General features: G+C 40.2%; 1 protein-coding gene across 13 annotated transcripts in view; it reads right to left on the bottom strand.

Moving 5' to 3' along the window:
- The window catches only part of PCLO (piccolo presynaptic cytomatrix protein), a 372,671-nt gene extending 356,436 nt beyond the window's left edge, over window positions 1-16,235 (bottom strand). For 7 of the 13 annotated variants that reach the window (XM_080577653.1, XM_080577657.1, XM_080577660.1 and 4 more), the window contains exons 1-2: window positions 13,954-16,234; window positions 6,927-8,175 (exon numbers count right to left, since the gene is read on the bottom strand). In XM_080577653.1, coding sequence (XP_080433779.1) covers window positions 6,927-8,175; window positions 13,954-14,198 — 1,494 coding nt within the window. In that variant the 5' untranslated portion in view covers window positions 14,199-16,234. Of the gene's footprint in view, window positions 1-6,926; window positions 8,176-13,953 lie in introns of all 13 variants that reach the window. The other 6 variants (XR_013945535.1, XR_013945536.1, XM_080577654.1 and 3 more) reach the window with 1 other exon arrangement.
- Between the last annotated feature and the right edge of the window lie 1,625 nt (window positions 16,236-17,860).

Raw genomic sequence — 17,860 nt, 5'->3', positions numbered from 1 at the left:
GTGACTAGGGAGTTCATCAGGAAACGCTGACTCAGGATGCTTACAAAAACAGTGCTAGGTTCTCATCAGCAGCATGTTCCCCAGGTATCAATTTCACAAACTGCAGCAATGGATACAACCACTGTAGCTCGCACCTAAACCAGTGTTCGAGCAAACTTTTTAAATAGCCATTTTAACTGTTTTTAAATGCTACTTATATATCAAAGGTGTTTTAAAACTACTAAAATGCATTACTAGATGAATTGTATTATGCACTTACCACAACCTTAACATACTCTGCTTAAATTACTAATACAAAAAGCTATAGCTTGTATTGAAGTATGGGTGTTTGGGGAGCTATTATTCTATGGCTTATACAATTAGAATCATAAACTAAAACAGTGAACAGTCCCCCTGCACCCCTCTTTTTCCTCTTTTTTTTTTTTTTTTTTGAATGTCAGTGTTTTGGAATCTCTGAAAGTGAGTGTTAACAGCCAAGCATGTGTTTAAGCTGCCTCATGCACAGGACAAGGAAAAAGAATTTGAAACACAGCTCAGCGCACAGCGTCACGCATCACAGATTGCTTTCCTTAACTGCATCTAGATTCAACATTCTAGAAATGCATACACGACAAACAAGAAACAGAACGGAAAATCAGGAGCGCAGCAAAGAAAAGGTTAAGAAGGTTCATCTGTGCTGCACAGAGCGCACCCGAGCGTGGCTGGGATCTGAGCAGGGCTTATGCTGTGTGCTGGGAGCAGGGCTGGGCCACGCATCCTGCCCACTGATTCCCCAGCAAACAGCAGCCCCACATCACGTGGCCTAACATAGTAGTAAATTACAGTTGCTGAGCAACAGCAATACTGGCACAGATGGCTCCCTGCAGTTGACATCTTTAGCTATGCAGATTAATTTATTATTTACTCGTGTTAAAAACTGGACAGGACAGTTTTCTGGGCTAGTGATAAAACACTTCAACATATTGTAGAATATTGCCCAATTAAATCACAGATAAATTATTTGTCATGTATAGCTGTGTGCTTCTTCCCACGTTCCCATAACCCTTTCTTAACAGAAAAAAAAAAAAAAAACAGAAAAAAAAAAGAAAAAAACACAGGGCATCAATACCATTAACTATCAATCATCAATACCATAAACTAATTGTAAATGCAAAGCAGCAATGCAGGCAAGCAGTCTTCCTCCGAAAAAAAATGTCACAGGATTGTGCTTTAGAATATTCCACAGAGAAAACCAGCATTCTCTACTAGGGACAAAAATAAAGAAAAAAAATCATTTCATCCCCAAAATTGTGAAAAATCTCCACTTCCATATAACTTGCAGCATTAGTACCACTGGAACATCCCAGGTGTTTGAACCAACACCAGTATTTTCTGAAATATCAAAAATATTTCAAGCATTGATCGTCTTTAAAAGATAACTAACTAAACAAGGCTTGTCTGAGTCTGAGCAGTGTAAATCCAGACTAAACTCTATCCTCTTTTGCAGAATATCTCTAACTTTTCTTTGGCATAATTAAGAGTGGATATCTAAATTAATGCTTTTGAGAAAGTTAAAATACAAAAACAAGGCACTGATTTTAACTTTTCTTTCTTTACACCTCATGATTATAACAGCTGATGGTTAGACTCAAGTCCTTTCCCCCCCTCTTTTATTTTGCTTTATTTATATAAATCTAAATATCTCTCCAGGCTAAGTTTATATAGGGGAGACACTTTCAAAGCTGTTTTTCCTTGTATTAAAAGAAAAATCTATTTTGTGACACATCACTATCCACAGTGATGACAGCTTTATTTTTGTTTATATCTCATTTCCAGTCCATGTTGCATATGGGTTCTAATGCCCTACTACAACAGAACAGTGCCCAGACTAAACTGCATGGAATATTTGAAATCAATCATTTGCTTCCTTCACTGTCATGTTATCAACAAAGATTTAATAGAGTAATTTCTATTAATTTTATTACAGGTATAAGCAAAATTTGTCTGGATTCACCACAGGAATTACAGTCATCTTCCTTAAGTAGTATTTTAAATTATTTTATATTCCTTTCTCTAAACATGCTAATAATAATGATAATAACCGAGGAAAATTAATGCCCTTCTGACTGCTTAAATTCTCTTTAGTTACCGAAAACATTTCATGTCCAAGCACTTGCTACTGTTTAGGACACTTGGAGATGTAGCACATTAATAAAAACAATTACAAATACTGAATATCATTATGAGCATCTGAACTAAATTCTGTTATCTGTTAAATACTGCTAAGTTATCAGTGATTGTGATAAGATTGTACATAAAAATGGATTCAGAAAGAAAGAGCAAAAATCAAGACTTGTACCTAGAGCAACCAATCAGGAAATTTCCCTAGCTCTACTGTTAGAAGAAAAAAATTGACACCATCGCCATTCACCATTCACCCAAGACAAAAAAAAATATTTATATTTTCAGATTGGTTTAAAAAACATAAAAAAGGTTGGAAGATTTTCTTTTGAAGTGGGTGGTAAAAGGTCCAGTAAAACATTCTACTTGATCTGCAATTACACACTCCACTTTGGGAGACATAACCGTTTCCCCTTGCTCTCTTTTCCATTGTCTATTAAGTCAACTTTAATGCAGACATGTTATTTCAAAGATAGCCGGAACCAATAAAATTGGTTTTAGAGAGTTCACCTTCCTCCATCCAGCAGATCTTTGGGCAAGTAAACAATTCCTACACCTGCATACACACCTTCATGTTATCTGAAAGTGCAATTTCCAGCAAGGATGTAATTAAAAAATTACACCTTGGTTCAAAACTAATTTTATATGATCTCTCAAAAGCATGTTGAAACAGCGGGTGAAACACCTACTGAGGTAGGTACATCACATGAAAAATAATCCTTCTAAAAACCGCCTAGAAGACAGGCACCCTGCACACATATGCATCAAGGGTCTCCTGGTGGAGAGCTCCCATACAACCAAGGTTCCAACATTAATAGCTTTGAAACTCCACTTCATCACCAACTTTACAGATGCACATCATAAATAAGCTATCAAACATATGCATTGATCACTTAGATTTATCGATAATAGCTTGTGCTTTTTTTAATCTAACTTCATTAAAAAAAAAAAAAACACACACATGAACGTGGAACCAAATGGACAGTCCCCCAGATGTATATGCCCATTTAAGAAAACCTACTCAAATTTAGATGAACTGAACCAACACAGATACACAGATGAATCTCTTTTGGGGTAGTGCTGGCTTCTGACACTCATAGCTGTTGGGAATGTTTTTAGCAAAAGATTAAAAAAAAATAGGGAGAGAAAAAAGAAATATCATCATGTGATAATGTAAATACACAGCTGCTACAAGTTTCTGATTTAAGTGAAAGAAAAACAGAACAGAGTACCAGTCAAACCTGTTTATACTTTTCCCAGTACTTTATGCAACTGTTGCTAGGCACTCATGTGCCAGGGTGATGAGTGAGGTACGAATACCTAGACAGATTAGAGAGACATATGTTACTGAACACGTTATGTATGGTGTGCTTCCTCCCTGGACTGCGGTGCAAAACCAGGATACAGACTATCCCCTTTCTCCAGGGGGACAGCAATGTCAGATGGTTCAGAGAAACAGTTCCAGGGGTCTGACCTTGTGGCAGTGAAGTATCACTTTCTGCTGGTAGTTACACAGTTCTCTCCAGTGAGTGAAAACAGACCCAGTGCATGCACTACTGCATTTTAAATGGAAGTCCAAATGAAAAAGATAATACAAATAAAATAAAAAACCCTGCACTTTCCATAATGGTTTTACAATACATGCAATTACTTTCTGAGCCAGTCTGTAAACCCTGCTATATTCCTTCCAGAATCAGCTAGAAATGTAGAATAAAGAAATTTAGACAGATCTACACTGGGAAAGATCATAACCACTCTGCTGGTTATGAAGAGTGAACTATCCTGTAAGAAACTTGTAAGAAGATGCTAAAGAGGTTTTTAAGAAGGTAGTTCAAACAGCTGTACAGGGGAAAATGTCAGAGAACAAAATTAATATAAAACCTTTTCTAAATAAATGCCTTTAACTCTCCCCACCTCCACTTTGGAGGTACTGCTTTCAGATAGGTAATGTGTTTTAACATGATCAATGAAAATACAGGCCATAACAGGCATGGCAAAGGCAACAACACAGGATTACAGAATCATTAAATTTTTCAAAAAGGATAGGAGGAGAAGTCTAACATTAAGAGGTGCAGATAAAGTCAGTAATTGCATGGGTAATAGAAAGACTTTTGTTCTGTAACAGCTTAGAAGGACTTGAAATAAGAGAAACCAAAAGAAAAAGCTTGCAACATAATCAAGAGAACTGACAGCTAAAACAAAGGCCATGGGTTTTGTGCTAGACAGGAAGGAAAGTGTAAATTATTATTATGGACTAACTAAAAACTTTTTAATAATTTAAATATTAAAATTAAAGGGAAACTAGAAGGAAAGACTGAGAACAACTCAAGTGGGAACCTTTGCACATGGAGCAAGACAAATTTTCTTATGTGCCAGATCAGGTTCTATTACTTTGCTCCAACTGTTCAGTAATAGTCCGATGTGATTTCATTGCACTTCACTGCAGATCGGAGCAGGACACCCACAATGAAGTTTCAGCAAGACAGCTGGTCGTGCAAAGCTGAGCAAATGAGAAAAGCCTGAGTGGGAGTTAGCAGATTAGAACTAATAGCTGAATAAATTAGATGCCCAATACCTTCATTTACTGAAATGATTTCATCATGAAATAAATGCATATCCTGTGTTTACTTCAATGCATAATATGAAATTCAAATTTGCTTTTACATATGTATGTAATCAGTTAGTCTTAAATGCAGCTGTATTTATTGTCTTAAAGTCCTGAATTTCACACTTACAAAGTACCCTCTTCAAAAACTAGTAGTTTCACAGAATTTCCAACTACTTTGAGACCTTCTTACATAAATACACTTTCTTTCTCTCTCTTAAAATCCACTTAATTTGAACACAACAAAGTTGTCAACCATTTCCACAGAACATCGGAAGTTTTAAAGGAAGTTGAAATTGGAGCTCTGAGAGACTCCAGGAAATCACTAAGGAAATAGAACTCAGCACTCACAAATAAATGTAAGAGATTCTGGTCTAAAAACACTGTCAGAACTTGAAGGTAAAGTTTTCTTACAGAAGTTCCTCTGACTTTAACAACAATCCATCGCATTACTTGTCCATTATATGTCAATGACTTTTTTTTTTCCACCCTGAGCTGTCCAAAATGAAATGTTGGAAATATGACAGTAGATCTTCAGATTTTAAATAAGATATATTTTTTATCCTTGCATAGGCCCTGATAATATAAACTGTGAGAATCTGTTTAGTTGCAGATGCTCCAAAATTTCTGCACAGGGCTGTATAAGTCAATCCTTTTCCAGTCCTATAGATCCACAAGCATTAATGCCAACTTATCTCAAGCCTGACTTGCCCTAAATTCAAACAAGAGAACACACTGCTAAATGATTCAATGTGTTACCAATACTACTGCAACTGCAAGTCCTTCAGGTTTAACTTTGACAAATTTAACAATAAATCAACAAATAATTGTCGGATGTCTGTCTTTCACCAGGTACCACCTAAAAATATCACTAATAAACATGTGCAATCTAAAGACCAACAATCTCCTTAAATCACTGCAGTACAAAGCAAACAAGAGCAAACAAGTTGCACAGAGAGGCTGTGGAATCTACGTCCCTGGAGATATTCAGAACTGGACACAGTCCTGAGCAACCTTGCTTTAGGTGACCCTGCTTTGAGCAGGAAGTCAGACTACACAACCTCCAGACACACCTAACAACCTTAGCAATGCTTTGATTCTGCAATTTTATATCTAGGGTTATTTGACAGATTCCAAATAAAGTACCAGTCTATATTTCTTCCTATTGACATCTCTGCTCTGTTCAGCTGAACTAATACCAAAACAAGACAAAAATAAGATTTCCAAATCCCCTTTCTGTCTGCTTTATTACTAGCCAGTCTTTGATGCCAGGTCTGCTATGCTTGAATTTCTATAAATTGATTAAAGTGTTTTTATTGGAAAAAAGGGGAAAAAAAAACAGAAACACCTACACTGCAAATTTAAAATTAGAATATCAGGATGCATAAGCAGCTGTTCAAGCAATAAGAAGAGACCAGACATTCATATGAAGCCTTATTTCCATACAGATCAAGTAAAGTAAAAATATATGTACAGGCATATATATAAAGCTAATGCAAACATCAGGTTAAGGTAGGTTCATTTGAAGTCCTAATATTACTTTCTATGCCATTTCTATCTTATATAATTACAGTAAGAACGGTGATCAAGGTTAGAAACAGTCCACAGAGATCTCTCTTAGCATCCCACAAGAATGAAATAACCTGAGTATCACCAAGTCAAAACTCATGACTCAAGCCTTCAGCTAATGAATGCTGACACAGTTATGAAGCAAATCCACCCCAAATCCTTTTCCAAAACCCACACTGGAGCTATGAACACTGTCATTTCCATATTTGGTTGTTTACTTAGCTCTTGTAGCAGCATATTTTATGCATTTATAAACATGATAGCACGTGACCATTGTGGTCTGATTATAAACACGGCAAATGAGTACTTAAAATCAAGGAAAACAGCAAAACACTCACAACAGTGTTCCCCTTTTTATATGAAGAAACAAGAGAACACTTTTGAAGACTGTACAAAACAGAGAACCACCACCTTCTTCTTCCCCTAAACCCCTCTTACTTGCAGGTGTTTTCCTAAATAGGAAATTTGTTTCTCTGAACTTGTTAAGGCCTTAAATGATCATGATAGTCCACAGAAACATATCTGATGTTTCAGCATAATGAAGTTAAACTTTTGTCCTCTGGTAACAAACATCAGTTTAAAAGCTACTCACCTCTGTTATGTGAGGATTAGGATTAAATCCACACAGACTGCAGACTACAGTATGACACTGCGTGCATGTATTGTAATTGGCCTTTTCTGGAGTATGCAGCAGCAGTTCAGTGGTAGTGCAAAGAGGACAAAAGGTTTTCTTTGGGGCGGATTCAGCAGGTTGGGTTGCACTGGCTTGCTTTTGCTGTGAGGGTTTTTCAGGCCCTGGTTGCTGGCCTGGTGGTTTTGTAAGTCCTGGCTGTTGTACTGGGGCCTTTGTGGCCCCTGTAGTCTGAGGTGGTGGTTTTGCAGGCCCAGACTGTGGTGGTGCTTGTTTTACAGGCCCGGTGTGCTGCAGAGATGGCTTCCCAGGTCCAGGCTGTGGTGCTTGTTTTGCAGGTCCCATTTGCTGAGCAGATGGCTTTTCAGGTCCAGGTTGCTGAGAAGGCTGTTTCGGAGGCCCTGCTTGCTGGGAAGACGGCTTGACAGGACCTCCTTGCCTTGCCGGTTGTTGAGATGGCTGTTTTACAGGTCCCAGCTGCTGTGATGATGGTTTCGCAGGAGGTGGCGCTTGGGATGATGCTCGAGCACTGTCTGGCTGCTGTGGTAACGGCTTTGCTGGGCCCACTGAAGGTTTTGCAGAAGTTTGTTGCTGAACAGGCTTTGTTGGTTCAGACTGTTGGGGTTGAGATTTTTGTGGTCCTCGTGGCTGGGGTGGTTGTTTCACTTGTTCTAGCTTAGAGTCTGCGGAGTGACCAGGGCCTGGTTTCTGAATTTGCTTTGGCTCCCCAGGTTGCTGCTGCTGAGGCACTGCTTTGGAAGACTCGCTTTGCTGAGGGGTAGGTTTGACATGTCCTTGTGGCTGAACTGGCTTTGGAGACTGTTGTTGAGACGGAAGTTTTGCACTGCCCCTCTGTTCCTCAGGTTTCCCCTGCTCCTTCTGGATAACCTTTTGTTTCCTACCGGCTTCTTCATGGGCTGTATCGGAATCTGATATCAAATCAAAAGGATTGAATTTGTTCACAACTGAAGTGACTGCGCTCAATGGATTGGCTTCTGAGAGAAAACTGGGCATCATACTTGGCTTCTGATCTTCTTTAAAATCAGTCCTGGACTTTGATTCCCTTAGACTAATAGAAGAAGGACTCCGTCCAGGTGCCCGTTGTTCTGTCTTCAGCACATCTACTGTTCTGCTTTTACTTAAACCTGGTCCTGGATCTGGAGGCTTACTTGGCTGTCTGGGATGGTGGCTTGTATCAAGCTCAGGATGTCTGCAGAAAAAAAAAAAAGAAAAAAAAAAAGGAAAAAAAAAGCAATAAAATTAAAATAATGCACAGTATTAGGGAAAAAAAATAACCTGTATCTGCACCTCTGGAAGTGCTTAGCTAACACTGAAGTTCCTCAGGTGCTTAAGTGTTTGCAAGACCGAGACTTATTACACCGACTGCGAGCGCATGTAAAAAGTATTTAAATTAAAAGTATTGTTCTATAAAGGTTTATGTAAATATTCACAAAATTACTTACTATTTAGAAAATAATCTAGTACAATAACCATATTTAACCAGACAATTTTCTCTTCAAAAAGCTGAAGAACTCAAAGCTACAACTTCCTGTTATACCTACATCCAAATGACTAATTTTCCACTCTGTCCCTTGGGATACAAACATTTGGAGACAAAGACTGAAAATAACATTTTTTTTTGGAAAATGAACAGATCAAAGAACAACTTACACACACAGACACACTACAAAATGAACCTGTGTTCTGGCTATTTGCACAAAATTTTGATATATATAGAATTCAATATGCAGCAGGAATTTAAACTCCTGCAAATCCAGGTATATTAGGAAGTATATGGTTTTTTGTTTGCTTGTTTTTGATGGAAGTATTTACTTCACCACTTAACAAACATAAGAATTTTCAACCAGTTGAAACATGCCAGTTGATAGAATAAGCTTGAAGGGTTTTTTGTTTTTCAAGTAGAACTATCAAGGAGCTTCCCCCCAGCATGACCCCAAAAACTTGCATTGCTCATCAATAAAAACCCTCTCTCCAATAAAATTACATAGAGATGTTTCCTAATTTTCTAACATCAACATTTTCCTTTGTTTTCACATAGGAGAAAAGAAGGCTAAAAAAGTAGGAACTAAAATCAAGACTATGTTTTTAAACGTGGCACAGTATCCTACCTGTTGCTATACTCAACTGCAGCTTGAGGAAATCATATTGTATGCAGTGCTATTGCGAAAGGATGTATTAAAATATTCTATTCAGTGCTATCATTGTGATTTTGCTGGAAGATATGGTGTTCTCTTCAGCACAAAAACAGTGTTGCAACTATAAAATTTTCAGTTTTCAGTTTGAGAGACCCAGTTAACTGTGATCCTGTTTTTCCAGACATTACATTTATTTTTGGACATTCAGAGCAAAATAAACAATCATTTCTTAATTTAATTCTATTCCATAAACAGAACTGTGCAATATTTTTTTTTTAGTTAAGAGTTTTATCAAAAGCCTATATAATTATATACAGTGCACTGAGCACTGTATTTTGCACTGTTAATATTACAATGGGCTTAGTATTATTGCTGATGAATACTTCGAGCTTTTATTGCGTACCTAGTTATAGCAATATAAAAGGATAAAGCTAAGTGGTAGCCATTTCTGCAATTATAATTCTCACAACGTGATTTTCTCTCAATCTTGTATCAGAACTTTTTTGGAAAATTAAAATTTTCCACATGTAATGCTTGTTAAGGACAAACTATTTCCAGCTTTCCACACCTACATTTACTCTTCCCCACTCCTTGTAAAATTCTTGGCCTTAAGAGTGAGAAGTTTACAACCTTAATATGCAACCCAACAAAGGGAGCAGGTGTGTCTCTACTGACGCAGTAAATGCTAGTTAACTCATTCATGATAATAATAATTCACAAAATTCCAACAATAATTTAATTCCATCAAGTATTTTACATTTTTGCAATAAAATAAAATAAAATAAAATAGTAGTTTCATTAGCAGATAGGTAGGTCTACATGCAGTTCTATTTCTTGCATTTTAGACAAGAACTCTAGGTTTATCTGAAGTATTGCTTGCTAAGTGAAATCATTCCAACTATTGTACCAGTAGCAGTCTGGTCCACTTTCAGCATTCATGTCTGCAAGTGTTGGAATGCTTCAATCAAGCCATGAAAAAAGTGACGGGAAAAAAAGGTTCAACGGTACTTAACAGTTTTAATAAACTCAGGTCAGGAAACTTAGTACCATAGCCAAACCTTAGAGTGTGAAAATGAAAGAAGAAAATAAAACTATTTATAAAAAATGAGCTTGGACATTAACAGGAATAAATAACCGTCAACTCTTGTTGCAGTGGAGGTTCTCCTTCAGCTTTCACTTTTATCAGAATAATGCGATCCATAAATTTCCACCTGATCCGATGTCAGGACTTAAAATGAGATTACAACCCATGAATATACTGAATAAAAAATCTAAGTGATTCTGCAAGGCCGCTGGTGTACTCTCAAGACTAGATTTGTCTTGCCTTTATACATAGCAATGTTTCTAAGCAATGGAGACTGAGTGTGCTTAAATTGTGGAAGAAAAGGCCTTGAAAAGATAAGCTCCTGGAGAAATGTTACCTCTTTCAAAAGCCAGGATTTAATCTCTTTAATTTTAGGTAGCTGAAGATTGAAGCCTTCTTTTCTACAGCTATTTCACAGCCAATTGCAGACTGACATCAAATGAATTTAGTTAAACTGGAGAATTAGAAATTCTAAGGGGGAAAAAAAAGTGTCTTTATTTGACAAGTGTTTTCTTATTTTTAAACCACAAAAAACAGCATCAATCCAAATTCAACAAACAATTTAGTCCTCCCCCACCTAATTCCTTTCTTTGCTCTATGTTTCTCCTCACTTTGGCCTTGATTCACAGAACTCATCTTTATTCATTTAAGTGAGTATTATAGCCAAATCAAAGCTTGCCTTGTAATTAAGCAGAAGTTTAACAAAAAGACTGTTAGTCTAGTTATTCTAAAATAGTTTTTATAGTTATGGCGTTAAAGGCATGTCTTATTACCATTCATCAGTATAAGTAATTTTCAAAAGAACTACAATTACTCAACAATTACAAGATAGGTATCTTTGTACCTACAGGCAAGATATGTACAAACTTAAACACAGCCCTGGTGGCCTTTTTTTCAATTGACTTCTCCTTTTAAAAAAAAAAGTGATGGTATTACCAAAAATACAATTTTTCTTCTAGAAAGTACACCACAAATGCATTTTAGATACTCGGTAAGGGCTTAGCATTTTTTTTCTAAAAATACGTCGTTCTTTCTTGCTACTGTATGTTATGAACAACTTAATGAATTGAAAACAAGTAAAAAACCACAGTGATCAACTCAAAATAAAAATGATTGTATTAGATGGCTCATATATTAAGTTTGGTCACCTATTCCTTTCAGGTGATGTGGAATAATTCCTTAGCAAGTGGACATCTGACACAGTTGCAGGATCATTCAATGCAGCTAGGACAACTAGAACAAGCTTACAAATTAACTGTGCATATTTCAGCTAAAACTCCTAAACATTTTTTTTGTTTTGTTTTGTTTTGTTTTAAGACAGGCAGTTGAAATCAGATGGAATTATTCTATAGGTCCTAAGCATCCCAAACTCTGCCTGGAACCAAGAGAATATAACACTGAAAAATATAATAATAGTAATAATAATTTACTGGGGGCCTGGGGGGAGGGGGGGAATTTAAAATAGAAAATAATGATCAGTCTCTCAGACTGGATAATCACTAATGTTTAAATGCAAGTACATATGAAAACATCCAGTTAACAACACGTGGAAAAAAACACAAGTACTAAGAGACAACCTGACAGGGTCACTGGTATAATGCAAGGCTATATACACTGGAAGCCTGAATATCAGCATTCCTCCTTTGATCACCATTTCAATCATTTAACTTTTGGACTGGCATAGTCACATCAGAAAAAAAGCTGTTGAAAACAACAGTTGTAGAGCATTGTTTAATAAGGACTTTCCACATAGACTAAAAAAAAAAAAATAATAAAGTTTGAAGCTATGGAATCTGAGTCTCAGCAGGCTAGTTCTTTACTTGGGTTAAAGTCTAGAAGAGGCTGATCCTTAATCTTTAGGTGAGTCTTACTCCAAGGGTTTGGGTCAAGTACTTAATAATCATTCCCATCATTGCTGGCAAATTTCAGCAACAAATAGAGGTATACAAGAGGAGCAAGTAAAGCCAAAAAAACAAAGACAAGTAGTAACCCCATTACATTATGACAGGCACAAAGATATTACAGTGGGAATCACTACACACCCACAGGAGAAGCTAGATGATAGGCTATTATACTGACTTGGAGTTAAAAGGACAATTTTAACAACAACAACAAAAAAAGGCAGTAATTCACAAATCTAGACTGCCTTTACTTTAAACAGAGAATGAAAGTATGGTGTGCTAATAAGATCAAAAGAATTTATGATAATAGTGTGTTTTTTAGGGGAAAAAAAAGTTTATAAATGTAGGAATATTCATATTTTAGCCTGTTCTACAGTCTTCCTAGGACATTTATCTTTATCCTGGAAGATCAGTATGAAACAAAAAACTTTGTACCATTGTTCATAAGCTGTTTATACATAATGGAATTCTGAGCTTAGTTTCACAGAACTGATCACCTGAACCGCATGGAATATTATATTCTACGTACAGTGTTAATACCTGCTTAACAAATATGCACGATTTGACTTCCAGTTGAAAATAATAATAGTAATAATAAAATAAAGCAGACATCCATCTCAGTTATAATACCAATGACTTCCGCACTTCACCCAAGGATGAATATGGTCCCACCCTCGCTTCTTTTCTAAAATTCAGCTATATAAACCTGGTATTATATAAACGAAACATGCATTTATCGGGGGTGAGGTCAATACACAAGAACCGTGTTGAATAGTACAGGAGGCTCCCTCCAGCATCCCCCTTCAAGACAAACAACACACCCAGACCCGGAGACGGAGAGCAACCGAGACGTCGGCCCTGGACTAGGGGAAGGGGAAGGCAGCAGGTTCAGGACCGGGGACAGGGGCAGGGGCAGGCGGTGGGTTTAGGACCAGGGACAGGGACAGGGAAAGGAAGAGGGTTTAGGATCGGGGACAGGGACACGGGGGCCAAACTGCGGGCACCAACCAGGGCAGGCCGGCGCTGGGGAGCGAACCCAGGCGGGCCGGGGACATCGGGCTTGTTGCACTTCGGGCAGTGAATTTACTACGGGGTAGGGAAGAATAGGGGAAGGGAGTGACCTAGTCTTCACAGATGAACGACGAGGTAAAGCCATTACTACACAGAACACTGAATTCCTGTTCTCTCGCCTCTCTTCCTTTCTCAAGGGAAAAAAAAAATCGAGAGGAAAAATAAAGGAAAAAAAAAAAAACACTGGAACAGACCTCCTCCTCCATCCATTACTATTTAATGAAGCCAAATGATAGTTGTAGAGGATAAGAACTGGCAGAGTAATGGCTAGCAAATGCATTATGCCCAAAAGCTTTGAAAGATTCAACAAGAATGCCTCTCCCCATACCTCCATAAAGAGATGCTTACAGAATCCATCCACCCTGGGGAGAGCTTCCCTGGCCACTACCTGAGCAGTGGGGCACTCCAGCCCCATAAAGCACACACACACACAGAGAAAACCGAGATGTTGTCTGCGAATCTCCCCCTCCAAAGGGGCAGAAAGTACCCGTGCTCCGGATCGGTGCGACGGGAGGGAAGGGGAGAGGGCGCAGCCCACTGGAACCGAGGACCGCCGTTATTAGCAGAAAGCCCCGGAGTGGGAAAGAAAAAGCCGGGCTGCGAGCTCCATCCCAGTGCCAGCCGCCCCCTTCCCTCCGGCAGGCAGCAAACCGCAACGCCCGCTCCCGATGCAGCGGGCCCGGATCGTACCGCGACTCGCCCCCAGCCCCACCGCGAGGAACCGGGGAGAAAGGGGGAAGGGAGCAGGGGGAAGAAGGGCGATTTTCCGTGCGTGCCTTTGCATGGGAGGCGGCTCCGCGCCGGCGAGGTTCCCTCTGGGCAGCCCCTGCGCCCTTGACATGACAGCGGCGATCTGCCTCCTCTCCTCCTCGCTCAGCTGGCTCAGGTCCGCCTCCACGCCGGCCGGCACCAGGCGCTGCAAAGGGGCCGCGGGGCCGCCGCCATCCCCGGCCGCCGCCGCCGCCCCTTCGGGGAAGGCTCCCAGCCCTTCTCCTCCTTCCAGGCTCGCCTCGTTGCCCATGGCCGCTGCTCGCCGCTCTCCTCCTCTCTCCCCAGTTCGGGCTCGGACCGGGGATGGGGGGCGGCCGGCCGGCTGACAGCGCCGTTCCCCGGCGGGTGCTCAAAGCTCCGCGGCCGCCACCGCGGCCCCGAGCGGCGGCACCGGCGGCGGCAGCGGGGCCGGGCTCGGTGGCTGCCGCCGCGGCTACCGGGGAGGAGCGGCGCCGCCCGCCGCCCGCCGCCCCACGCGGCGCATGCTCCGGGCGGCTCCCCACGCACACGCACTCACACTCCTCACACTCACACACACGCTCACACACGCGCGCCGCCCCGCCCCGCCGCTGAAGCCAACCCCGCACACGGCACGCCGCGGGGATCCGGCCGACAGCGGCACGGAGGAAGGCGAAGGTGGGAGGTACGGCTGGAGGATGCCCACCCGAGGTTTCCCTCCCCAGCAGGGCCGGCTAAAGCAGGTTGTTCGGGTTGTTGAGCTTTGAGAGCCTCCATAAATGAAGATTTCACAGCCTCTCGGGGCTCTCACGTTCCAGGATTTGACTGCCCTCGTGATGACTGGTTCCAGTATGCCAATGGCTTTTTTCAGGACTGGAGAGCCCCGGGCTGGATACCATACTCCACATGCAGTCTCACGACTGCTGAATAGAGAAGAATCACCTCCTTTATCCTGCTAGCTGCACCTGTGGTGACATAGCCCAGCCCACAGCCACCATTCTGCATCACAAGCACATGCTGCTGCCCACCAGGACTTCTTCTGGAAAGCTGCTGCCTGGCCACTCACCGCCCAGCCTCTCCCAGCACATAGGGTTACTGCATCCCAGGCACAGGACTTTGTACTTTGCTTTCTTCAACTTTGTGATGTTCCTGCCGGCCCATTCATTGCTCCTGCCTGTCAGGATCCCAGCAAGCAGCAGCCCTGTGCTTCACCGCTCTACTGTGCATCAACCACTCTCCCCAGCTGGCATCAGCCACAGGCCAGCCAAGGGAGTATTCCATATCTTTGCCCACACCATAAATGGAGACATTAGATACTGCTTGTCACAGCTAGTAACCTTGCCATCAGTTGGACTAGAAACTGCTAACCACAACCAATTTGAGCCTGACAGTTCAGCCTATTTTTCGTCTACTGTACAGGTCTCGCTAATTTGGCTCCAATGATATTATGGGAAATCATACTGAAAGCCTGATGGAGCATCATTTGCCTGGGGTGAACACATGCTGGCTGTTTCCAATCACGTTCTTGTCCTTCATGTGCTTGGATAGGGCTTCCAGGAGGATTTGCTCTGTAACCTTCCCAGGAAGGGAACTAGCCCAATTAGGCTAACTGGCTTGGAGTTCTCTTGTGGATCCCCTTCTTGCCTTTTTTAAAGACAGGTGCAGTGCTTGCCTGTTTCTGGTCATCAGGAAAATTTCCCAATGACTTTTTGAAAATGATAGAAAGTGACTTTGCATTAGCATTAACCAGGTCTCTCAGCATCCTTTGATCCAGCCCATCTTAGCCCCTTGAGCTTCTGTATGTCCAAACAATTTAAGTGCTCCCTAAATCTATCTTACTCTAATATAGATAATGTTTCACTCTCACATACTCTCTGCTGCTAGGCTAAGGGACCTGGGAGACTGAAGGACAAATCTTACCCATAAATGCCATGGCAAAGAGCCACTAAGTACCTTGCTTGCCCTTTCTATATCTTTTGTCACGAGTTTTCCTGCCCTTTTGTTTGGGGGCTTTTTTTTTTTTCCAATAGCCAAATAGACTCCCTAGAGACCTTGCTAAGTTGTGGCTCTAATTAACACATTAGAATATTCAAAACAAACACCTAGTTCTTCACAAATAACAGTTGTTTTCACTACAAGGATGTGATAGCATTTGGTGTTCTTGCTTGTCTCCTGTACTGCCATTACTATCTTTTTCTAGAAACAGCTGTATGTACAATGTACATCATCTCCCAACATGACCTCTGTAAGGATGCCATCCAAATATTTATAGTACATTTGTAACTCTACAATCAGAAACCTTCCCCCCCCGCCCTCCCCCCCCCCAGTTCACAATAAATGATTAAACTGGTAGCAGTTGGGGGCTCTCTACTTTTCTCTCAAGTGACTTTTAAGTTAGACTTCAAAGGAAGAGCGCAGGAGACGACGTGATAAAGCACAGAGGGAAAATCCTCTAAATAGAGAAGCATAACATGAGTGTAAGTAGATGCCTGCTCACATGGTTTTCTACGTAAAGACATCACAGAGGCCTGTGACACACGGCACACCCGGACAAAGGCAGATTTACCTGGCATTTGAAGAAAAGATTAAGGGGTTTAGAAGGAGGCAATTACACACAAATACACACACATCTCTATATTCATTGAGCACACAAGAATATCATGTACGAATGAATGTGCAAAGTGCTACTGCATGGAAGAAGGAAAATGCACAACAAACATGGGGAAAGAGGGATCTTATAGGTGAAAGCAGTTGGTTTTATGTTACATAATAATGTAAACATTCCCATATACTTAAATATACTTATATACTTTAGCTACGTAGACTGAAAGTTTAATGCATTCCCAAATGCATTTTTTCTTAAAATACAACAACAAAAGTAAATCAGCTTCTTTATTCAAAGACAAAATAGGTAACTAGAGCATTGACACAGCTCTAGAAATCACGTTCTGTTTAAAAACAGATGGTATATGTCAGATATAGATGCATACAAAACAAGTGAGAACAAAACATCAAATTTCCTCAGTAAGACAATTAAAACTGGGGAAATAGCAGCTTTGATAGTGCTTACTGATTGAAACTACATACACTGTTCCTGTTTCACTGTTAATGTGTTCTGAGATAGAGCAAGGGAGGAAAGAGATATATAATGTGTAAAGAACTAAGCTGAGCCCATATGGAGAGGCAGGATGAGATATGACCTTCAGTGGGAAGTTCATGATTGGCTTCACTGGACCAAGGATGTCACCTTAAAATGATGATTTCAAATATCTTAGGGATTTTTGTGGAAACTGGCTGTTTACACAATTCTATGACATTTACCTTTTCTTATGAAACAGTATGAAATCAATAGTTATCTGTCCCAGAAGTCCCAGTGCAGGCCTGTTTTCCCTACACCCCATCATTTCCTTATCTTCCTTTCTCTCAAAACACTTCTTGCTGTCCAAAAGTGACACTAACTCTCCCATTTTAGCGTTACTGATGAAATTCACAAACTTATGAGGCATAACAGTCCATTGTGTTAAGGAAAGAAAAGTTATCAAATGATTCAGCTTTTTTCCTCAGAAGTCATAATGTCTAACTTGAAGGGAACAGCTTGGTGGTATCAGACTAAATACCCTTTTTAAAAAATATATTTTCTTAATCACTGTCACTGGCAAATATGATTAAAACCCTTCAGAGATAAAACAGTCTCTTCAAAAGTGCATGCAAATTAGAACTCTGCATATAAATTTAGAGGGAGAAACATAGAAGCAAGTTCCCTTCCCTTAGATAGCAGATAACATAAAAAGGGTAATCATGAACAGAGGCAAACCCAACTATCCTTTGAGGGCTTGCTTACAGTTTTTGTAATGTTTTCATTGCTTTTATCTGAATATAAACTAGATCAGCACAATACACAAACTCTGATATATTTTAGATCATCAGGTCCAATCATGGTATTATCCCAGCAAA

The sequence above is a fragment of the Anser brachyrhynchus genome (genome assembly GCF_964034855.1).
Source record: "Anser brachyrhynchus genome assembly, chromosome: 1".
NCBI classification, from domain to species: Eukaryota; Metazoa; Chordata; class Aves; order Anseriformes; family Anatidae; genus Anser; species Anser brachyrhynchus.
This window is presented reverse-complemented; position numbering and strand designations above follow the sequence as displayed.